Genomic DNA, 25,289 nt, shown 5'->3' on the forward strand with positions numbered 1-25,289 from the left:
GCTGAGGGACAAGGGACATTTAATCAAACTTTATTTCTCCAGCTTCAGAAATGAAGAGCTCTTTTTATCATATTTACCAGCTTGTAGATGACCAAGAGGGAACAATTGCTCTCTATAGCAATAAAGGCCAGATTTTTATTTATGAATTTCATGACAGACCTGGGAAATCACCAGACAAGGGGGTTTTGGAAGCACTGCTATTTCAGAAAAAATGTTTCATGAATCTTGTCGTGGAAGCTCCTGCTCGGAAGTAGCCGCAACACGTCTCTATCCCATACTCTGTTCAGTAACTAGTCATTGAAGGGAAATGTGCAAAGGTGAACTTGAGATAAAGCAAGACTTTGGAGAAGTTTCTGAGGTCTCTCACTAAGGCGAGACTGTGAACTGCCCTCTGATGGAGGGAGCCCCGGGGAGAGGAGGGAGGTCAGGCTGAGCTAGTCTCTGCCTATTCTTAGGTATCGCAAAAAGCTTCCTCACAGGAACATTGTATAGACCAGACTGGTCTTTTAGCAACTGAGTTAATCGTGTTTGCTTCCTCTGTGGAACTAAGATTTCTTTACAATGTCTTATCGTAAAAGCTATAGGAGAGAGTAACAAATTTTGCTTTGAATTCAGGACAGTTCTTCATCCACGTTAGTCTTGGAAAGACATCCTTTCAGCTCAAAAAGATCCACCTACTACCTTTATGCAATAAAGAAAATAAAATGACATTTGATGATGATGCCTCCTAATTGATAATCCATGCTGAATTTTGGAAAAAGGCACGTGACTAGGCAAAATAATCTGTCTGGTAAAACGTCTTGGAAGAAGGTACCTAGTCCACTAAGTGCTCTCTTTCAGTGAAACACATTTCCTCTAAAATTTGCCTGACGTAAATCAAACTCAATAGACCACCTCTCACCTTGGTAAACTTCCGGATGTAGCTTTTTGGATGAATGTATTTGTTTTTCAACAAAACTCACAACTGAACGAAACCTACTGAATGAAAATATCAGAGATGACTCGGACAGTTATGGACCCAGCCGATATTTAATTAGCTCATATTGCTCTGAAGAACCCAGCTGTTGCTTTTGCTGTATCAGGACCATCTTTATGATGTAGATCAAGGTCAACCTGGTCCTTGAAGTTACTTCCCCTGTCTGTGTTCATGCCCTACCTCTGGGAACGGTCCCAGGACGTTCAGTCAGAGAACAGAAATAGTCTGTAAATGACACTGCCTTGCTTGCACATTCAGTCAGAGAACAGAAATAGCAGTCTGTAAATGACACTGCCTTGCTTGCACAGGACAGTTTGTCAACAAACTGAGAGTTAAGTCAATATTTCTGTTAATCCCTTTTATGCCACTTTTATAATCTCACAAAAGCTTACAACTGAAGTCTGGCTGGCAGCCTGTTGTCTCACATGGCATGCTTTCTGGTCATGCTTCCATTCTTGATATGGATACCAAGGCAGACGCAGAAACTCAGTAAATAATACTATTGTATCATTTATATCTCATGGCCACACACATTATCGCTTACGTTATAATAAGAGTCTAACTATCATGCTTAAGGATGTAAATAATTCCATAGTGCAAGTGGTTCAAAACACCAATGTGAAGCTACATAGTTAGATATTGGATGAAAAAAACCTCTCTACTGTAGTTGGAGGATATCTGATTCAGAGACATCTGTGAAAACGACCAAGTCTGCTCTGAATATTTCTTGAGATGCTTACTCAATGCTACTCATTGCAGTATTCTTATGCTCCGCATACTGGAAGATGCGTAGTTTGCATTTTTCAGTATTTTTTCACAAGTTTAGCAACACCTTTACATTGGATTCACTACAGACTTAGTATCTTTCCAAGTCCTTTGCTACAAAAGAGAATCTTAATTTGTCCATTCAATGTCAAAAAAAGTGAGTTAGGTTGGCTAGAATTGCATTCTCTCAAAATGTCTTTGAAGAAATATCCTTAAGAATTTCTTTTTAACTTCATATTTCTGGACTAGTTTTGTTTCAACTAAAGCTGCTCATCGAGCCCAAGCGTTTTCTGTATTTGTAAAGGAGCCAGGCATTTCACAAGGTTTTACTAAGTCCAACATGTGGACGTATGTATGACAGCTAAAATCGTTAATCAGTAGTTCATTATTCAGTCTTTTGCCAAGATTTTAAGGATGTGGCCTAGCAAACTTGGAATTCAGAAAAATTACCATTCTGATTAAATACTGAAGTCAGCGTAGTTTACAGTTTTCATCTTATCTTCTCGTTTGCTTTACGTCCTGCGCCACTGATCCTTCCAGAGGAGAGCTAGCCTGTGCACTTGAGTTGAAAAAATGAGATTAAGAAACTAAGAACATATAAGTTCTAAAACAAGAGCTTAAATGTAAGAAATTGTTAGTCAACAGTGAAAGCAGTAGACCATAAATGATTGAAAATTTGAAAAGTGAGTCTATATGTGCGCCTTGACACCACAGTAAGTTGAGTATTTAATTGTTAAAAGTTAAACGAGTGCCCGAGCCAAGTTTAACCCTTAAGTTACTTCCTTACAATGCTATGGTTTGAAGGCAGATGAGTACTCGCTTTTCAAGTGTACGATTTTTTTTTTTTTAAATTAACTTTGAATATTTGGAATAATGAAGCTCAAAGTCTCTTTCAAAGATATCCAAGTTTATTACTGAAAAAAATGCAATATTCAAATGTGTATGATACAGTAAGTAGTTGCATTTGTACATGTAAACCTTGATAAAGTAAACAGCATCTCAAAGACAAATTTATGCCAAAAGTGTCTTACAATAGTTAATCAGATCAACAACTTTTTCCTCAGTGAATTTTTTTAGTTCTGGGGTACATATCTGCTTTTAAAAGTAATCTAAAAACACAAAAGAAACCTAAAGCTGACAGGCCAGAGGAGCTTCTAGCTTGTAGTGCACAAAAGTCAATTTCTCTGAAACGCTCTGTGGTACTGTAATCTATATTTTAAATATTACTTACAAAGTGTGAATTTATGAATAGAAAAAATAGTTGAAATTTTATTCTCATTCCTTACTTAGAAACCAAGTTGTATTTAAATATTACATAAATTTCAAGTATATACACATTTTAAGAAATCTCTTACGATCATGATATTGCAAGTTAGCCAGGACTATCAGAGTAAAAAATGACTGAACTATGTTATTCAGTTAGATTTTACATGAGATTATTTCAAAGAACTGAAATTTCAGTGATACTACTCTAGGTAAAAATTAGAGCCAACAGTTTGGAAGATTTTTCAATACAAAACTGAGTCATCTAAATAGAACACACAATAAAAAGGTGATCTTAATTTTTTTTTTTAATATTAACAGAAAAATCCTTGTGTCCTCAGTGTTTAAAATCTTATTAGCTTTAGACTGCATTGAGTTTAATCCTAATTTCTCACCCAGTAGCATCCTAACAATAACTCATGGCAATAATAATGCAAACTACAGAGAACATACAACATTATCGAGGTTATGGCAAAAAGTTAGAACGAGCCAACAGAACTAACACAAGGTAATTTCCAGTGCAGTGAGGAGGGAATACACCATTAACATTTCAAGACTAAATCCCAGTCCTGGATTAAAAAAGTTCCTGTATAACATGGAATAGCAAAGTGATTTCTCTACAGTTCCTTGTTGTGCCATTAGAACTTTGTGCTGCTGTGGTAACATTGTGCTGTCACGACTACGCCAAAATCATGCCAATACCGACTTCTGGTAAATGTGGTTGCAATGTCAATACTAGAGAAAAATTGTCAGTATAAGTCTATTCATGTAAATTTAAAAATGCTAGGATTGTGTAGGGTATTTAGGATGCCTGTGTGCGTGTTGGGAGGGACATAAGGAGCGCAAAATGTAGTGCTTGGGAAAGTGGCTGAAGGGACAGATCCAGAAGCGGATGGCCTAATGGCACACGTAGGTGCACCCCGTGCTTCCTCGCGCTGCTCCACCCAATCCATACCAACTTGTAAAAAGCACCAGACAAACTAGTATTTGTGCACTTTCTGCTTTGGCTTCTCAGTTAGGGACATGCAAAAAGAGCCTGCAAAAAATTCTGCAGTTACAGAATTGCCCTGGAAATGGGACTGTCAGCAAGAAAGCATCATTTAATAAAACACTGAGGGATAAGTAAAGAATGGGCCAGAGGAGAAAAGGAAAAGGATCAGGAGGGCTGTCACCATGCTCCAGCTTCAACCCCTTGTTTTGCAGAACCTGTCGGGGTTCTGGAGAAAAACTTGCTGAAGTGAAGAGGAGCCCTTTGCTTCCTCTGCTCATCCCCAGCCTCAACGTGCTGGCTTGTTGCATTTTACCCCAGTAGAACACGGGCTTTGCGAGCATGAGGTTGAGTACAAAAAGACTTAGGGATCTTTTAAAGCTGCTAAATTTTCCACAACAGGAATTTAGGTTTGCAAGTCACTTGAACACTTTCAAAAAGTGTCACTGTATGCATTTTAGTCAGAGAAAGTATGCATTGGAACTAACAAAAGAACAAATCTGTCTAAATGTGGAATTCTGTTTGAATTCTAGTGTCAGCCTTAACACCAAATAAACATTATTATGAAAGGCTGGCGGTATATGTTTCAACCTTTACCCCCAAATAAGGAGCATTAGTAGTTTATGAGGATTACAAAAAATAAAATGCTTCTGGAAGTACTACTGCATTGTAAGTGATTGTTGATACCACTATTTTTATCTCTGTCCCTTTTCTCCTATGTAACACTTAATAGAAAATGCGATTGCTTGATTTTCCTTTAATTTTATTGCCTTCAAATTTAGCTGTTTGTATAAAATGAGCCATTTTATGGCCAAATCAATGGCCATTTATTGATATGGCCATTGCCCAGTGTACGTAAAAAAATCTAGTTTATAACAGTTTTAATGAAAATTTGTGACATTGTAAGTTAACTATGTAAGAACCATTTATTTTCATTTTATGGACAAGGATCGTTTTCAGTTAATTAAAATGATATAATGCTTCTAAATATGTATATACTAATTTGTCCTTGAACAAACTGTGATGTAATGCGAAAGATTAAAAAAATCCCATGATGCCACACAGGCCTTCGCAGGTAATGCCCCTGGATCCCACGGCTCCAGAAATTCTCTCTGGCAGCACTCCCATTTGGAGTCTGCAGTGGAAGAAGCCACAGCTAGGAAACTGCAGATGTGCACTACTTACATTAGACTGATCATCTTAGTGGCACATTAAGAATAAAATATCACCAAAGTTCTTGCCTTTCCCCATATTAACACCCACCCTAAAGCTGTGTTTCCCAAGATATTTTTCCTTCTGCAGAACTTTCATGAAGGAAACCTCAGGAGATTTATGAATTTATGCATTAAGATATGTACCTATTAACCTATTTTCACCAGGCCCTCAAGACATTTTTCTTTTGAGCTTTCAACAGGACACAATTGAGCCTAACTGATCCTCAGAACACAATTTAAGACAAGTTGCTGTTGGAAAAGGGCATAGCAACAACTGATGTGCGTTCTGTAGTAATGAAGATATGTACTTCCAAAGAAACATCTAACAAAAAACTACTTATCGTCCATCATCACTATGGATATTTTAGCCTTTTCATCATCAATATTAACTTCAATGTTCATCTAAATTTCCTCTATAAATCCTTTAAGAAAGAGGGATAGGGAAAAAAGTATTAAAAAAAATAATCACGTGGGTTGCCTTGTTTCCAAATGCCCGATCACTATGCTGTCTTTCTGGTAAGGAAACTGAATCACAGCGTAACAGAGAGCCTGTGCTCAATCTTCAGGCAACCCTGTTAGCGCTCAGTTGTGAGTATAAAAAAAAATAATCACGTGGGTTGCCTTGTTTCCAAATGCCCGATCACTATGCTGTCTTTCTGGTAAGGAAACTGAATCACAGCGTAACAGAGAGCCTGTGCTCAATCTTCAGGCAACCCTGTTAGCGCTCAGTTGTGAATACTGAGTTCTTAATGCATCCCTCTATATGGAGGTAGACTTTGAGCTGTAAGAAGGAACCTCTCATTAGGATGGCTAATGAAGCAGAACTCTTTTTTCCTTTTTTAGTCACCAGAATTCAGATCTCACACATTAGGCACAAATTTAGAATGAAAAGTCATTAGAAATGAGATGTGTATAACGTTATGTGGACTTTTTGCTATTTCTGAAATGGAAATTTCTTTTGTCTGACTCAAGACACGGAATTTGGTTAGGAATAATTAAGACATTTTGGACTAATCCTTTGCATTTGAAAATATTTAGTTGCTCATGCAGTCTCTCTAAGGGCGCATGCATAGAGCAAAGTTGTCATAGATTAGATAGATCTGCAATGATCTAAAGCATTTTTGCACAAATTGAAGTTCTAAAGCTTTGTCAGATTTCACAAATGCAGCTTGCATGCAGAGTCTATTCATACTGGTCATTTGTTTGGAAAGACAATATTTAGAATATGAAAAGATCATTCACCATTCATAAAATACATTATTCCTGAGGACAGTGTGTGCCTTATACTTCAGTAAAATAACGTGCAGTCAATGCAAACAGCACACTAAACGAAGTCTAGCAAAAAGTTTTCTCAGCTTAAGCAAATGGCTAGATAGTGGCAAAACCTTTAGACATTGTTGATGTCCTCCAAAAATAAAGGAACACACACAGTGCTTCTCCAAAACTTCGTGTGCTTTTCCAGTGCGTAAAATGCACAATGTCAGATCTACATACTTGCCTTTGATATACCCCTATACACCAGCGTTGAAAATCATTAATAATATATATATTTAAATCTCAAATACAAAAAGGTTTTCTTTCCTATGTGTTTTTTAAGTCCAATTCGAATTTGCCTAAGTATGTATTGACATGTGCTGATATCCACAAGAGAAACAGGAAAGTATAAAACAATCAATCCATATTTCTGATGTTTGCCTAATTTTATCCTGTATCTTTATACCTTGGGCCAGCCAAGGCATTTTGTTTTGAGAGAAAACATTAAAAAGAGAGTTCATCTGTGACCTTCTGAAGAACTGAAGGACTATCGCTATGTGGCACAGAAACAGAAGCTGTGACACACGGTTAATGCTGTCAAACAGTGCTTGATATTCCACAGAATGAGACACAATAAATTAAACCAAACGGTGTGATTCTATAAGCACTGAGGAGACTGCATTAATTATTTCTGATAAGGACTCCTTGAGGAACTTAATGCACAACCCAGAATACGAAGGAACAAAACAGCCTTTCCAAAATATGGGAAGCTGAGTTCCACCAGCCCTTTATGACAGAACTAATGGGTAATATATCTGATTAGACCATACCTTTCAATTTCTTTCCTCCTTTGTGCAACACTGTAAATACTCCTATAGTTGCCTTGTCTGGTCACAGAGAGCTGGAATTAACCAAGAAATCTCATGAATATGGTGAAACGACTAAAAAGAACTTAACGTCTGATGCTAGGCCCCCTGGATACAATACATCATACTCATCCACTTTGATGGGCTCTTGACTCTTAAAATTAATTTTCTATGGCATAATAAAATAAAATGATAGTGCTAATACATGCAAGTGAATACTGGAATCACACTTTTTCGTTCAATAGGGTATTGTAAATAGTAAAAATTCAGGTCTTTTCATATCTGTCAGCAGTGATTTTGCTGCAGCTTTATCCCTAAAAATAATGTTAAAATTTGCAGCCTTTATAGTTACTGTGCTTTGTTGACTCTCTGTTTTTTAAACTTTTCTCATCCAATGTAGAGAAGCATTATTTAAAATTGTACAAGAGAAACAGAATGATTGTAACTGTTTCTCCACTCCCTTCTCTGCAAGTGAACCCTGAACACTTGTTTAAATTAAGTGCTTATCTTTTCCTACATTATGGAATGTTAGTAATAGACAATTTCATCACCAAAATGTGACTATAACCATAAGCAACACTGCTGTATGCTGTACGCACATAAAACCTGAAATTTGATTCTTTACATGAACATCTACCTTTTATAGAGATTTTATCCAAAAAGCCCCCCAAAACTGTAAGAAGGCATACAAATAATAAAAAAAAACATCTAAAAGTAACCACTGTGTGTGTGTGCATTTATATACAATCTGTATACATATCTGCCTGTATCTAACTCCCATGCTTTGACTTACTTAGGCCAATAAAAGAAGTGCACATTACTGGAACGTTTACTATTACAATAAGAAGAGCTTTGTTATAAAGTGCTCTGCTTCTCCTTCCCTGAACAAGCAAGTCACAATGTTATACTGTATGTCTGATATATATCTGCATAAGCTTGCATACTATAAAGAGTTAATTGTATATTCAGGACGAAGTCACCGTAAGAGAATATTTCAAGTCAGCATTCTGTGAAGTCATGGAATCATTGCCCAGACAGGTCAAAGGGAACAGTAACACAGTTAGACATCTGCATGCTACGTCAGAGCATGAAAATGACAGTTCTTTCAACCTGGAAGCGTGCGGAGGTGGCCTTTCTGCACACAAAAGTGGAAAGACAACTCAACAGCCATGTCTTTTTCAAATATAGCTGCAATGTGGGCAATGCGATGCGTTCTCTTAGTGCTGCTGTTTTCTCTTTGAATTTAGAATTTTTGGTTTTCAACTAGAAGGATAAATTAATGACACTGATGTGCAAATCTTAAACTGCATAGTATATATTAAGCAGCCATAGATCCCTTTTTTAGGGTAGGACCACATCCACAATCTCAACAAGAGACTAGGACAAACCTGACAAAACAGTAAGCCTGAAAGATCATTTATATCAAGTTATGGCCACAAAGGCAACAACTGCTCTTTCTTCAGAGGCATTACAGATGGAGCTGAGCAATCAGAAGCTGTAGAAGTAGTGGATATCATGTAAGTTGGTTTTAGTCATGCCCTTACTGTGTAAGTTCACAGGTAATTTTTTATTTTCATTACGCCATTAGCATCCTCATGAACAGCATGAAAATTCATTGCCTTTTTTTAAACCAGAGTGTCCAAATTTTTAATCTGTCTGCACATTCCTGAGTGCCAATTCTCCTTGGTGCTCACCACAGACCAGTTACAGGTAAGGCTTTTCACTTTCTTCATCGGAAGCATCTATTTTCCAGTTGCCACCAAAGCCTGCAACTGTACTGCCCAGCAAGAACATATATACACCGCGAATCTCACGCACTGATGCCAGACTCTGACTTCATTTTGTAACTGCACCTTCAGTTTCCAACCAGTGTTTTTGTTGCAGCATGGTAGTGACTAAGGCCATTCATGGTGATACTGTTTCCCATTCTTTTTCCTTTCTCTCTGCAAATGCTCCAGTTCAGCCTCATACATCATTTCCTGGACTAAGTATTTCTCTCTCCTCATTCTGTCACACAAGTCTTTGGGCATGTCTGGAATCAGGTAGGCAATGAAAGACTTGATTCCAAAAACAAGGTGCTGAAAAGAAGAACAAAAATAATTGCTTCAAAGATGCATAAATATTCATTTCTAGGACCACATTTTAGCGCCTAAAAGTCTGTGGCAAAACTGGAACTGAGATTCAATTCATGACTGAAAAGCAACTCCTTTGTTTTTTTAATATATACACACACACACATATGGGAGTAAATGAGTGGTCTATCAGAAATGTGAAAATGCTGAAGTCTTCTGAAAAATAAAACTAAGGGTATAGCTAGTGACCTAAATGAAGATGTGACTGCAGGATATGCTAGTTTGAATAACAACAGCAAACGCTACCTACAAGCAGTCTTTGTGAAGAGCTTGTAATCGAAGTAAGTAACCAGATTCCTGGACAGTATGAAATACGTTCTTCAAAGTTAGTAAACACATTTCTACTTTTATGTTAGGCTAGAATCGCGTATCATTTTCCTGACACAGATTTTAACTTGTAATAACTGCACTTAACATACACATAAATTGCACTTCTTTTTCAATAAAACATGGAAGATTTGGTTGGGAACAAACATGATGTATAAGATGACTGTTAAAGAAATACCATTTTGGAGGAACTCTAAAATCTGTGCATGTTCTGTCAATTCAGTTTGAAGCAGCTGATTGACAACAGTTTGGGGAGGGCGATTTTTTTTTTCTCTCTCTCTCGACCGTAATGAACAAGCAGTTGATGATACTGACAATTTATTTATGGGACTACTGTAGAAAATCAACTCGGACTTTAAAGAGGTAGAAAGGAATTGTTCCTTTCCATGACTAACCTCGAACACTATGATGAAGGCCAGCCGCGCTGCCAGGACATGCCAGAACTGCAAAGTGAATTCATATGGAGTTGAACTCCATGGTGGGGCTCTGTAATCTCTATACCTGTAAAGCAAAGAAAAACCCAGAAGTTAGCCTGTGCTCAAAAACCTGAACACAGTGAAGAGCTGTCTAGTTTACCCCAGATCTGGCTAAGAGGAAAGAAACCGCAGTGAAAACATACTTCAAGAGGAATTAAACAGAAAAAGAGAAGAATAGTCCACAATACAGGCAATTAAATAGGGCTGCTTATAAGATGGCACTTTTTGCTTCCAAAAATCCAGAGCAAATAATTTCTTTTGTTGTAATAAAGCTGACATCTTGGAGCGTTAAGTTCAAGTGTGTTGACGCTAAATTGGTTCTTGTCTTTGCTTATAAATATTTGAGATTCTCCAGACAAAGTTTGCATAAATGTAACATGATTCTGTAACTTCTTAGTCAATTCAAGCTAACTCTCACTGTAAAACTAAATCTGAAACCAGAAGGAGTGCACTCATGCAATGTCGTATTTAATTTTTATGCTGAGTGTCCTGTATTCATTTTGCATAACTGTTTGGGATCTCAATCTGTGTTAGAGCCACAACAAAAAATTTAATTGTGTATTTTAATTAATAGACCTTAGAATGCTTAACAAAACTGAAATGAGAATTTTTACCCTTCTTGGCAGCTAAGGAAACTTGGAAATGAAATAATTCATAGAGGCATGAAAGATAACGGTTTGCAAGAGTCCTGGAAAAACTCAGAACACAGGTTTCCAGTGTGTTAGTATTGCATCCTACCATACAGTGTTTGCACCTGAGACTTCCGTGTTGAACAAACTTGAACGCCAATGCTTTTACAGGCAAAACAGAAACTATTCTGCCAGTAATTTAAGCACTGACTTTCAATTTAGTGTCTGTATTAATGTCTACGCCTGTATTACAAGAAGGGAGAGCATTGAAACATACCGGCAGTATCCCGAGTATCCCATCCCAAGTTCACTCAGATCAAATACTGATAAACTGCTGTTGACATATCCTTTTAAGCATCTGAAAGGAAAAGACATAGGGTCAGGACTTTCTTCATAAAGTGGTTATATAGCATGAATCCTGTATGTAAACATATTCTGCTATCACATATTGTAAACATACTATTTTATTTGTTTATCAGCACAAAAGCAATTCTAAAATTTTAAGCAGAGAAGTAAAGTTTTATTGGAAAGAAACAAGTAACATCTGTTTCAGGGATAACACTGTTTAAAAATCTGTTTTCAGCTCTTTTCATGGTTTTGCTTCTTATTTACCAGCAGATATAAACCAAAAATTGTTGCTACAGTGTTCTTCACTGTCTCCTAAAATTACTGAACTTAGAAAGATAGCTAGAGAGGCAGAGAGGAGAATAATTTAACATCCTTGCAGAATCTGCCACCAATCATGCAGCATATACCAAAAAATGACAGGTTTTATGAGTTGAATCAAAGAAGAATTTTCACCAACAGTAAAATGAACAGTGCATATATACCAAACAGCTATCTTAAAGGCAACAATTTACTAGTATTAATGACAGAAATCACATAAATACATTGAGTTACGACTGTAGGAGTGAAATTTTTTTCTGTTCCTGGAAAACCACAGACACGTAAGACATCCCACCTTCTGGGAAATCTGTCCTGTAATTTAACAAAGGGCCTTCTGAAAGGCAAAGAACTTTTTAAAAGAGATGCATCAGGGATCCTATTATACCTCCTGAACCTTCAGGTTTGCTCTGACACCTCAAATCAGTACTGGCAAAAGAAGAAATAGAATTACATAGTTCTCTATTAAATGGGTAGCGCACGTTACGCACTGAAGTTTTTCTGCTATTGTCTCTTTTCATCCTATCTTGCCTCATTCTTTTTGCCCTTAAATTCTTTCTTCCTGTGACAGCACAGGAAGAGTAAATCTCTATTTTGAATCGTTAAGAGATGGAGCAATGAGGGAAGGAAGGACAGACCCCTGTGGTTTGAGCTGAGGCACAGTCTGTGAATGCAGTGATAGTGGCTTGCTGGACAAGGCTTGATGCTTTCACTCTTATCCTTTCTCCTGTGTAATAAAGAAGACAAGCTGCGCTTGTGAGACGTGCTATAGTATTAGCAAAGCGATGCTTCCTTTTCTCGAGGTAACCCTGATTCCCATATTGAAAAGAAAAACCAAAAACACCCTCCAAAAAACCCCCCCAAAAACACCTGTAGGGCACTGGTCTCCAAATGAAAGAGAGGATGCCCATGAGTACTGTGATCTGGTTAGATCATGTAAAAAGTCATGATAGACAGTGGGAAATGCAGACAGAGCACAGTGGACCCACAGTTCAGAGACATTGGTAAGTGTCTGGAGAAGTGCAGGAAACCGGCCTGGTGGTGCAAAGACAGGCAAGATACCTTGCTTGAAGCTAAGATACACTATATATGGAGTTCGGCTAAACAGTGTCAAGACCAATCTTGCTGGAGCTTGGCTGCAAGCATTTCTGAAGAGAAACAGGCAGGGAAGTTTGAGGGTGAACGAGGCTTAGGATAAAAGACGGTTCGGGAGCATATATATGTGCAGGAGCATAGTGGGAGAAGACAGTCCAGAACTATTGCAGAAAAGAAGAAAAGCTTATCTAGAGAAAGCCTGAAAAATGCTACGATGTATATTGAACTTTGTTGTTTGCATTCAGAAGGGAAGACATGATTTTCCACTTATATAACTGCGGAGTTAGTTTGTGAACTCTCTGGAATGGCTGAGTTACTTGCATTTAACATTTGTGAAGGTTTGCACAGATGTAAAAGGCAAAACGTTACAGATACACGTTAAGTACGTTAACACAGAAAGACAACAGCAAAAGCGTGCTTCCACTGAAATATACATGTATATATAAAGAATATCTTACTTTTCTTGTCTGTACCCTTGATCTGTACAGGGACCATATTTGTATGCATAGACAAAACGTGGAATGTAATCAGAAGTAATGGCAATAACAAAGGCATTGGTGATGACAGCCAGAACTCCAATTCCTTCCAGAATCCCATACCAGATACCTAGAAACAAGAGAAATTACAACGAAGTCATTAGTTTTTTTACAGTCATATTACATCATATAAAGTCATACTAGTGATATTAAAGTCATTATCAGTCATACAATTTTCCTTTCTTATTGAGAAAGAATTATTCAGTCAGAAAAGCTAGTCAAGATTAAGCCATGTCCCCACATTCCTGCCACCACTGGCTCCACCTGAATGAAGCCTTACAGTAGGGCACACCCTGCTGAGAAAAAATAGCTAAGCTACAAAGGTATAACCATAATCTTTGGTTATAAAGGCCAAGTAGAAGATTTTGGAAATAGATTTCTTATTTTTATTTAATTCAGTTTTAAACCAAAAGTGAATGTAGTCCTTGTATTTAATTTCTAAATTCAATTGATTTTGGATAGCATTTTAGACCTAGAGTTCCACAAATCAGAAGCCTAAAATACTATTTAGCCTGTTTTCAAAATTCCAACTATTATGATCCCTTATTGGAAATGGAAAGCAAATTTGAGGAGTCCTCTTAGCTAAGCAACTGAGTATCCTTTTGTTGCTTGACAGGAGAGTTGTCATTGAGATCTGTAGGTTACATTATCAATTTCACTATTGACGCATGAAATATTTCGAGGGTTAAGCTGCATTAAAGAAGGAAACACAAAGAGATGGTACCTGACAGTGACAGTCATTAGGTGCTCTCACCTATATCTGTTGCTCTTGCAGGCATAGGTCTTCGCCACTGAGTGACAAACTTGTACGCATCTAACCTTATTTCTATGATATTGTTAAGCAATGCCAGGAGAGGTGCCAGTGGGAAGGCAGCAACGAAGATGGTGGTAAAGCCAAACTGTAAAACTAGACAGGCATTTCTATGGTTAGAAATTGGAAATGCAAAAGATCTTTTAACGTGCAACACAGTTCCAGTTTCTTAAGAAAACTGACACCTCCCTAAATTTGCTCACCCATCTCTAAATATTCGTCCATTAAACCATGGAGATTCATAGGCTGCAGATTCCAATCTTTTTCCCACTGAGGTAGAGAAATTTTATGCTCCATTAATTGCCCTCCTCTCTTCATTTTGCGTCGTGACCACCAATTCTGTAATAAACTTTATTAGATAAACAGAGCATTATTGACTGTACTTGCTCAGTAATTTACAATACTTGCTGGTATTGTCTTGAAGTAAGTGGGCCTATTTTGAATAGCACCTGAATGTCTACTTAGGTATTTTCTGGAAATACTTACAATATCATATAAGATACAATTCAAAGAACTTCCAAAAGTTCTCAAAATTCTGCATTACAACTCTAATTAAGTCTTTAATGTAGCATGTTAGGCATTGTACAAATAAGCTTTTCAGAATATGGAATTTGCTTGCATAGACTTTTTTTGTAGGATTTACCTGCATGCCTAAAAAAAAAAAACAGGAAAAAAAATCATGCATAGCGAGAGCATTAAAAAAGCAAATAATGCTTTATTTTTAATCCTGTAAAAGACAAACCAAGTGGAGCTCAGTAAGAACTCTATGATACTAGAATATATTGAATAGTAGAATATGTCTACTATTTTTGAACAAACCTAAAGATCTAGATGCTCCACAGAATATTTTTTTATTGAAGCAGGAGAAAGTGTCTAAAAAGGTGTTGCTGAAGCTGCAAATATTTAAGAATATTTTTCATAAAGCTGTGCAGAGGTCTTTTCACAAAGTAGTTATAAATATTAAATAGGTAATAGTCTCACAAATTAAAGTGTTATACAAATGAAAAATATTATCCAGTACTGACACAGGTGGCAATTAAAGACTATTGTTTTTTTCTAGATATTACTGAAAAGAGACTGAAGATGGGAAGTAATTTTCTTGTAAGTATTTTTATTAACAAGCTGCTATTTTTTCCTCAAGCTACTTTAGTGTTTAGCTCTTGATCTCTCTTGTTACTGAAAGAGCAACTGTTGCCTCAGTTGCAAACAATGGTTTTGTCAAAACAAAACACTGCCTTCCATAAAGGAATATAAGCATGTTCTAAAATAAATTCTAGACAGAGTTAAGATGCTGCTGGGCTGAGAAGACAGGAAGCCTGATACTTCAAGTAGGCTGCTGCTTCTCAGAAATCCACGTCCCACAACAATACATGTACATTGCCCCTCATTTGCAGAATGATTGCACATTGTGAGCATAACCCTTTCTGACATATTTTCAAGGTCGAGACTTCGATTAAATTAATAGTTGATGAACAACCTTCTACTGAAAACATATTCTTCCAGTTTCAAGAACTGTAAGACTCTTAGCCCATTACTGCCTTCAGTAGCTGAACAGCTCTGTTTGTATTATGGAAAATGAAATCACAATAAACAATTTAGATGGTTAACATGCCCCGAGAAACTTTATCTTAGAGCAGCAGTTAATGCTTCCCTTGGGAATAAAGTTACAGTATGTGAGATGCAAAAAGTGAAAACATTCTCCAAACATAAAAATGTTTTTACCTATCACTGAATCACACTAATATGTAATCACTATTTGAAAAACAAATTTTAACATCTGAACTTACGGATAGCCTAGTTCCATGAAGTTGTTCCACATTTGTTTTAAAACCATAATAACTCCCATTTGCAAACACAGATCTATCAAGCAGCCACTAGGATGACACTAAAATGAAATGGAAAAAGATCAATAGCTAAAATCAGAGAATTCCTTTAATTTTTATTCATTCAGAGGGTGAATGAAAAATATTCAAATATGTTTGGTGAAACACACTAACCTCCAGCTACAGAAATAAAGACGTGTAGATGCGGCACTTAGGGACATGGTTTAGTGGACATGGTGGTGTTGGGTTGACGGTTGGACTCGATGATCTTAGAGGTCTTTTCCAACCTTAATGATTCTATGATTCTATGGTTAACACAGACTTTAGTTGCACAACCTTTAGACATATCATCTCTTGGAAAACTAGATCGTATTACCTAAGCTAAAGCTATGCGTGTTAGATAACGTGATAAATGATACAGTCCATTTCACTTAGACCAACACATATGCATTCATTTCAAAAGAATGGAGCATTATTTCATTTGTAATATCCTAAGTCCGAACAGTAGTAGCTGAATCTCTGGTACCGGTATCTTAACTATATAAATTGCCATATTAACATGTTTAGTAATTACAGAAACTTTTTTTAGACCATGGAATACAAAGTTATGGTATTTTACTCCATGGCTACCAAGGTTTAACAGAAAAAACCCTGTTGTTCAGAGATAAGAGATAACTTCAGCATTCTAGTGATATCCAGGGAGGTGCAATTCTAACACATTTTCAAGCTAAATTTTGAAAATACTATTTTTCTTCTTTTAAATCATAGAATCATAGAATAGTTTGGGTTGGAAGGGACCTCCAAAGATCATCTAGTCCAACCCCCCCTGCAATGAGCAGGGACATCTTCAACTGAATCAGGTTGCTCAGAGCCCCGTCCAACCTGACCTTGAATGTTCCCAGGGATGGGGCATCAGTTTGAATCTACCCCCCCTTTAGTTTAAAACCATTACCCCTTGTCCTATCGCAACAGGCCCTGCTAAAAAGTTTGTCTCCATCCTTCTTATAAGCCCCCTTTAAGTATTGAAAGGCTGCAATAAGGTCTCCCCGGAGCCTTCTCTTCTCCAGGCTGAACAACCCCAACTCTCCCAGCCTTTCCTCATAGGAGAGGTGTTCCATCCCTCTGATCATTTTTGTGGCCCTCTTCTGGACCTGATCCAACAGGTCCATGTCTTTTCTGTGCTGGCAGAAACTTAAGAAGCTGATGGCATTATATTTATGTCCTCCATCCAAAAATTCCACATACCCAGGAGATTCCAATCATGTAGGACTTAGTAGTGCCTGGTGAGGTAAGGGACTATCACTGTTCATTTTTCCCAAAGAGAGAGGCAGAAAGAACTGCGTGTCTCAGGCAGAGTCACTCAGCACAGTGGAGAACACAGAAGGAAAAACACATCTCCTGTTTCCTATCCTTTGCTATAAATAAGAGTTTACTCTTCACTGCACTTAGATGGAATAATAAATCTTTCAAACTGGACATAATTCATGTCCTTCAGCCATTTCCTTTTTACTCATGGAAATTTCACAGGAACACAAAATAGGATTGCTTACCTCTTCCAGTCTCCATCTGTTAAAAAGCTTGTTGTACTTTCCTGGGCGGCCTGCAAATCTGGAAAATAAGATTTCTGTTTCTCAGCGGACATTCCGAGAACACCCTGTATCAGTAGTTATTTCACAACATCCACCGAGCAAACTCGTGGAATATAAACAGATTAAATCACACAGGCTTAAATCTGGTATCTGTAGGATATAGCAGTTTCAGAATGCAGACCATCATTTTGCAAGCAATCCTAAGCTTTTATTATGTCCAGAACAAAAATCCAAGCTTCACAGGTTTTAGATGTTAGATATTCAGACTCTCTAATCTACTTCTAAGAAGATAAGCCATTGCAATACATAGGAATTTACTGCAGCACAGGGATCTGCTTGCCCACGTGAAGTGTGCACTGGATTGCACCTTCAGACATACAAGCATAACATCACTTCCAAACCCATCAAACTGAATGCTTTTTAGAGATCTAACAGATTCTTGTATAACGAATTGAATCAAAATTCTTAATGACCTCAGTGAAAGTTACAAACAAGAGAAAAAAAACCCCATGCCTGGTCCTACAAGACACAGGAGATAGCAAGATACAAAGAAGTTTAGAAACTGTATGGCAAATGCACCACTGGATGTAACAAGCAGATACTACCAACAGCCTTTACTAGAGGTTTGGGGTTTTTTTTCCCCCAAACAATCTTGAACTGAAATTATATTATAAAACTTTACAGAAGGTACTCTGAAATACTCTGTAGGATCTGCAGGAATGATAAGTCTGATCATAACGAAACTGAAGATGATAAGTCTGAGATCAAAACAACTGAAGATGAAGCAAGGTTAGACCTGTCCAGTATCTCATGCTCTGAGCTAAAGATACACACAAAAATTGGAGCCAGAATTTCTCCCTCCTACTCTTGTACAAGACCTGCCAGACACTATTTACTATTTATAGACATGGATCCTGGGAAATATAACCAAAAGGGAATAAACAAGAAAAAAAATGAATAAAGCCTATTAGCGCAGGGCTAAACACAGACCCACATTTAGGAAGCAGTTGTATTTTCAAAGGTTCTGAATTCTCATTTAGTAGGAAAGTTACCTACATAGACCCACTTAAAAAGTAGACTTTTTACTGTCTAGTTTCATGAGTAAAGATTTCAAGGGTCCAACCCTCACATACGGTTAAAAATATTAATTTAGTGTTACTAATTATCCTCAGAAACGGACTCGCATCTAAATCTTACAGTTCGAACCGTCAGCGTATTTTCTTCAAGGCTATAAAATTAGCAAGGATTACGACTTCTGTGCAAGTTTTCCTTTAAGAGCAGTTAGCAAAGATAACTTACCTGCCAAGAAAAAAGGCAATGTAAAAGATGGAGCTGTTCAAGTTTACAAACTGGAAGAGGAACATTTTCAAGGCAAAGCTGTTTTCCCATTCAGATTCTGTTCTAGGGTGTTCTGCGGAAACACACAAAATACATTATATAAACAGAAATGAAATTGAGTTATGCCTAACTTTGTTCACAGATCAATCAACACTAACAAAACAAGCGATGGTTTCAAGTCACGGTGCCCCATCAGGTTGCAATTAATTTTTTTTTTTTCTCCAAGTGTTCAGTCTGCGGGTCACAAAACCATCGCCCCAGCTCAGACTATGTTGGTTCTATGTGGAAACAGGAGACACAAGCCCCTCGGTACAGAACAGGTCACAACTCTATGGGAAGATACCAGTTCCATTTCCATGAAAAAGTTCTGAATTCAGTGTGAATCTTTAATTTTAAGGCTACAGGTATCGTGATTTAAAAAAACAAAACAAAAACAAACAAACAAAACCCACAACAAAAGAAGCCCAAACAAAAAGCAAAAGCACTTGCCATCAGCAGAGCAATAGACAGGGGCTGCCAAGGAAAGCAGAGGGAAAAGAGACAGCCAACAGCCAGTTGCTTTCTCACCCAAGCATCTCGCTTTCTACATACTTCTGTAAAAACACTACTTCATCCTCAAGACTTCCCTATCATAACGCTTGTGAAATGTTAAACAGTTTGTAATTCAACAAGGAAAGGATGGAAGTCGTTCTTTGTGTTTTGTTGGTGGTTTTTTTTTTGTTTTGTTTTGTTTTGTTTTTTAAAGAAATGTAGAAATGTGTAGTAGGGCTACAAGTATTCTGTGTGGGTCTGCACTGCCTTGGATGTTTTTCCTTACGGTTTGTAGAACATTATTTATGTCTGAATTAGAACTTGGTGACAATGATTAAAATTAATTTTTTTTTTGTAAAAATTTCAAGTTTCTTTGATGGATGTATCAAACTTGGAATATAGAACCTTCACAAAAGTTTTAAAGGACATGTATGAGTTGGAAGTCTAAACTGCCTGGATTTTTCAGTTAAAATTTGTACTACTTAATTACCTTGGTCTAATGGCGACTAAATTAGGATACAAATGTACAGGATACTAGCTTTACATATGGACACTTGTTCCCAGAAGTTAAGATGTCTTCCTCCTCTTTGATGTAAAACACCTTAGGAAGTGGAGTGAGCTACCTAGCTCAAACATCTGATGCTCTCCATCACGCTTAATTCAATAACTTTTTTTTTTTTTTTTTTTTATTTTCTTTCTCATTCCCTGGTCTGTAACAATAGAATAGATTAAAAAAGTTAAGTAGGAATAAAAATCAGTGTGATCTGAAAAAATATTTAAAAATATTTTAATAATTTGAATAAGTTGACTATACATTCTGAATCTTTCTAATCTGTTCAACTGCCTGTTATCTGAAACACTATGAAAAGTTTTGAGCATATTGTTTAATGCATGCTCTTCAATACTTTAACCACAAGAGGGAGCTGTTAAATTTAAGCGGCGAGCTTGCTTTTAAACTATGACAAGATCAACTGCGTATTTTGACATGGACTAAAAGAGAGCATGGAAGAAACACTAAAAGGTAACATTCACATTGTAGGAGACCTTAAATGCTGGTTTTGCTTTCTTGTTTTCTATAAGCTAGAAAGCTTTACGTCATCTATGACAATCACGACTAGAGGCTTCAGTATAAATTTTTAATGTGACAGAATTAGAGCTACTTTAAAATTTATGACTTAACATTTTTATCTTGGACAATTTATTTTTTTCTTAACCCATTTTTTCCATATGAAAGTTCAAATTAAAAAATTGTAAAAAAAATAACCAAGCATTTGGGAAAAATGGCAAAAAAATCTGTTTTAGCATTCTAAGAAAGAATATGTTTTGACTTTTGTTCCATTCTAAGATGACAGTTTTTTCAATTTATACTATATAACATAAAAAAAGTAGAAGTAGAAGTTATTTTCTTTTCTATTATTTCCTTAGTGAAATAATCATATCATTTCTTTCTCTGACATTTCTCACTTACTTAGGGAAATGCCAGGATCGTACTATGCATAGATGAAGTTTCCAAAACCCTATTTTATGAAAAAATAAAGTTATATGCCACAGCTAGCAACAACCATACCACTAGTAAAGACCTACATACCTAAGTCTGTCAGGAGATAGGCAACCTTCTCGTATACCTAAAACAGAAATAAGAGATAGTATAAATATAGCACATCCTGTCTGTTATGATGTCAAATCCAGAATGAAAACAAGCATCAAAAGCATAGGTGTTCTGTTGCCCTACAGCATCAAGGTATCTGGACAGAGAAGGGAGGACGATGTCGTAGCTACATGTGGATGTATAGTTGCCTATAAAGACTTAATTGAACTACTTTAGTCCCGTTCTCTTTATCCATGTAAATGTATGTATGTAAGTATGTACATTAAATATACAATAAAGATAAATCAAGAAACGATAGATCAAGGGAGGTGTTCAGACATCAACGGTTCTCTTAATGAACAGTTAGATGCTTATCCTCTAACTTCAGGAACAAACCTATGTGACCTAAAAGTAAGCTAAAGCCTTTACAGAGTACAATTTTCCTTTGCATGAATGTGCATACTGGTGAGGCTATCAGCCTCCTACTGAAAACTTCCTTATCTGTCTATATATTGACTATCTCCAGTCTTTATTTTAAATGACACTTAGCCCAAGGTAGTTACCAACTCTGAAAAATATTTCCTTGACTATTTACTATTAATAGCAAGTTATTTTCAATAGCGTTGGTGTGCTTGTTCGCTTGAATGTACTTGTTATGATTTAGAATTCTCATATATAATAACAGAAATAAATACATGACAGTCTGTTTTGAAGAATGCTTTCTTATTGCAATGAGTGCACAATCTCCTTAATAAAATTAAAAGCTGTTGTTTGCTGTGCTATTATTCCTTTTTACCTGTTTGTGCCTGCATGGGAATAGCAAGATGATAAATTACATTGCAGTTGAAGGAATAGTTTATATCAATGTACATTGTGCTACCACAGCAAATGATTAAACCCGTGCTGTTACATGACAGGAAAAGCTTAAACCAAAATCATGTATCACAGGGGTTCTAAGACTGTGCAACACTGATATGACAGCTGCATTTTAAATAAGAAAGGGAAGAATTCAAAGTTTTCAACTAAAAAAAAACAGAAAGAAAATTCTCAGCAAAGAGAATAATGTAGTTCCATTTAGAGAACAGATGAATTGTAAAAGGTATGTAAAAAACAAAAATGCCAATATAGAAAGCAGTAGTCTGTACCACTGTGATTTGGTGACATAAGTAAAGATGCGTAGTGACAAATTAAGTACGCATTAGAGAATAACATTGACAAACATAGTATTAGAAGAGGAAAAGCCCCTGAAATACTAGCTTCAGGCACTGCTATATGAATAAGCAAGAACATGTATATATCTGATACACGGTAAACTCAGTAACCTTGTAAAAATTACTCTTTTAAATTAATCCCTCCTTTAAAAGAACAGAAGACTTACAACATTGAGTGACATGATGATCATGAAATTGATACAGACTCCAGTGCCAGACGTTGCAATCTGCCAATACTTCTTGATGAAATACCACTTGAAAGAAGCAAACTGTTCCATGGCTACCAGACGATACACCACAACTGCAAACACTGCAGTGAGGACCAGTGAAATCTACAGGTAAGTATTTATGAATAGAGATATTAGAACAAAATAAACCATATCTGAAATAATTTCCACTGAATTAATAAATTAACAAGTGTTTTACAGATTGCCATTTGTTTTGGTGAGCAGACTTTGAGAGAACAAAAATACTAGATTGATAAGTTAATATATTAACTATTATTAGACTATATTACGTCTTTTAAAAGAAAGAGATCCATAAACAACCAGTAAGACTGAGACAATCAGTTTTGCCTATATTATGTAAATCCACTAATCTTAATGAACGCACTCATGACTTGCGTTGCTATTTGCATCAGAATAATATTAAAAGCTACAGTAATTCCAATAAACATTACCATGAAGAATATTCCTGAGACAGACACCATCAGTCGACTGAGCTTATCAGGGAAAGGCTGAAAAGGTTCAGGTTTTCCTGTGATGGGATTTACTCTTTCCACTTGGGAATATTTAGCTTCAAACTGGGGGCGCAGCTCTTCCTGGAATGACAGGGTAGGGTCCGTTTGTTGTACTACTTATTTCACTGAAGTATCAAAAATTAGATATATATGTGCTATAAAGTAGGAAATTCATATTGATACAAATTCTTTTTTATAATGCTCCAACTCAAATATCCAAATAATTTGCTCTTTTGAAAATCCTTGGAAACAGTGCCAGAGACCAACAAAGAACAGAAACCATAACAGTCATCCCCACTATGTAAGGGTATTAAAAGGATCATTTCTCTGCAGAAATTGATAAGAAAAGTATAAATTAATGCCAGTTATGATGGTGCTTTCTGTGGTATGAAACCATTTATTAAAAGCCACCAGCTTGTATCTACGCATCTATGGAAAGCTATAAAACAAGTAATGGTAAAGTCTCTATTGACTTAGACTGCAGTTAAATCACCAATATAGTTAAATTACAGCTATGTTTACTAGCGATTTATAAAGTAAAGTAATAAAATCATTTTATTGTTGTTGATGCTGATAGCAGAATGTTAACGGATAATTTATGCCTCTCAGAAGGATATAAAATCTAGTTTCTGTCCCTTTGCTTGTCTTGGTCCTGTTTTTAGGCAGGATTAGGAATTTCCAGTACAAGAAACCATAGAATTGAAAGGCATCTACGCTGACATCAGTAGTAGCTCCTGTCCTCTGTACGGGCAGCATTTCTACTCAGTTTTTCAAAGGATACTTTCAATAAATGTAGAATTATATTTGGAATTATAATGCTAGTTGCAGAAGGCAAAGTATCCTTGTATAGTCTCAAGTATACTTGTTTATTCTGCAACTAGTGTTATAAATACAAATATAACCTGAATGACAAATTCAGATTACTGGCATACAGTATGTAGTGGTATTTACACTTAAATCATGCTAATAGCAAGATTTATAGGTTTACTTCTGTTTAGTCTTACCTCTTCATCTTCCCAGTCTATGAGGTCCCAGTCATAGGTTAATACAGCTCTCCGTCTTTTCCAAAACTCTAGAAAGACTGTAGCTGTGGAAATCATCAACTGCATTTTAATTATGGAAAAGAAAGAAAAAAGGCCATGCAGATCTCAAGAAAATCAGCAATATGTAACATGGTAACTGTCATTAGCCACTTTCTGTCTGTTCTCCCCACAGAATCTGAAAACTGTAAGTAACCTCAGGATAATCACTGTTAAAATTGGAACACTACTTTACAATGTTTATTTAAGAATCATTTTTTTGCTGTCCGCTATACCTGCACAGAGATAGATACCTGTCAATATGAGACACTGCCATCCCTTTTAGATCATCATTTTGCTTTTAATTTTATTCAAAACCTGTATGGTTTAAAATCTTTCCTTGAAGAAACAACGATATGCATACACAATGGTATCTGTTAATAAAGAGCTAAATTCTGATCGCATTTTATTCAGTTCAAATCAAGACAACCTCACTTCTTTCCCAGCTATACCAGCTTTATACTGGAGTAGCTTCACTACCAAAATATTTCTTTAAACAATTATTTCTGATCTATGTGTGAGATCATAATCAGATCCTCCATGTACTTGGTTGTTTTGGTAGGTCCTACAAAAATAATTACAACCAATAAATAACTCCAAGTTTCCCAAATGCTGTAGTTTGCCACTGGGGGTAAGACACCTTGTTTTGGTGGGATTCCTGACAAAACATGGGATTGTCCAATTGTTTCCTGGAAAACAATGATTTCAAATAGGGAGTGAGAAAATTTGCTTCTTTCTGGCAAGCCAACTGCTCAGAAGGAGGATTTCTAACTCAAAATGAATAGGATGGTCTCACATTCCTACCTTCCTCTCTATTTCTGTATTATGTTTAACATCTTATTGGGTTTATATATATATTATATATAGCTATCATCATTTTTTATATATATATGATTTCTCCACATACTATATTAAAGCACAATGACTAGAAGTTAGCAGAAGTTCACCATACCACTACCCATAAATAACAGATGGCTGGATGAAAGGAACTTGTCCCTGATTATTATTTTTGGGTAGTACATTCTTTTATTCCTCCAAGCAAGGATCTTTTCTACACCACAGATTTCATTTAAGTTTCGGATGCTCCTAACATGAACAGCACACAGCTCTCCTATTTAAGCAGCAGTGGGGTTTGCACTTGAGTAATCCGAGGGTGAAGCAACCTTTTCTCACTGTCACTAGAAGTGCTAGCGCAACCAGTGCAGCGCAGACTCAGAAATGCTACAGAAGACACGACCTTGCAAGAGAAATCCGACATAGAATCACAGAATAGTTTGGGTTGGAAGGGACCTCTAAAGGTCATCTAGTCCAACCCCCCTGCCGTGGGCAGGAACATCTTCAACTAGATCAGGTTGCTCAGAGCCCCGTCCAACCTGACCTGGAATGTTTCCAGGGA

The 25,289-nt window shown here is 36.6% G+C and overlaps 1 protein-coding gene across 1 annotated transcript in view; it reads right to left on the minus strand.

Moving 5' to 3' along the window:
• Window positions 1–9,221: 9,221 nt before the first annotated feature.
• Window positions 9,222–25,289, minus strand: part of ANO3 (anoctamin 3) — a 224,812-nt gene continuing 208,744 nt past the window's right edge. The window contains exons 15-27 of the mRNA XM_019474510.1: window positions 23,819–23,901; window positions 22,755–22,895; window positions 22,243–22,407; window positions 20,865–20,901; window positions 18,707–18,818; window positions 17,369–17,426; window positions 15,783–15,880; window positions 14,199–14,344; window positions 13,939–14,091; window positions 13,107–13,254; window positions 11,168–11,248; window positions 10,181–10,286; window positions 9,222–9,404 (exon numbers count right to left, since the gene is read on the minus strand). Coding sequence (XP_019330055.1) covers window positions 9,222–9,404; window positions 10,181–10,286; window positions 11,168–11,248; window positions 13,107–13,254; window positions 13,939–14,091; window positions 14,199–14,344; window positions 15,783–15,880; window positions 17,369–17,426; window positions 18,707–18,818; window positions 20,865–20,901; window positions 22,243–22,407; window positions 22,755–22,895; window positions 23,819–23,901 — 1,511 coding nt within the window. The remainder of the gene's footprint in view (window positions 9,405–10,180; window positions 10,287–11,167; window positions 11,249–13,106; window positions 13,255–13,938; window positions 14,092–14,198; window positions 14,345–15,782; window positions 15,881–17,368; window positions 17,427–18,706; window positions 18,819–20,864; window positions 20,902–22,242; window positions 22,408–22,754; window positions 22,896–23,818; window positions 23,902–25,289) is intronic.

Source organism: Aptenodytes forsteri, unplaced genomic scaffold (genome assembly GCF_000699145.1).
Source record: "Aptenodytes forsteri isolate BGI_AS27 unplaced genomic scaffold, ASM69914v1 Scaffold8, whole genome shotgun sequence".
In the NCBI taxonomy this organism is placed as follows: Eukaryota; Metazoa; Chordata; class Aves; order Sphenisciformes; family Spheniscidae; genus Aptenodytes; species Aptenodytes forsteri.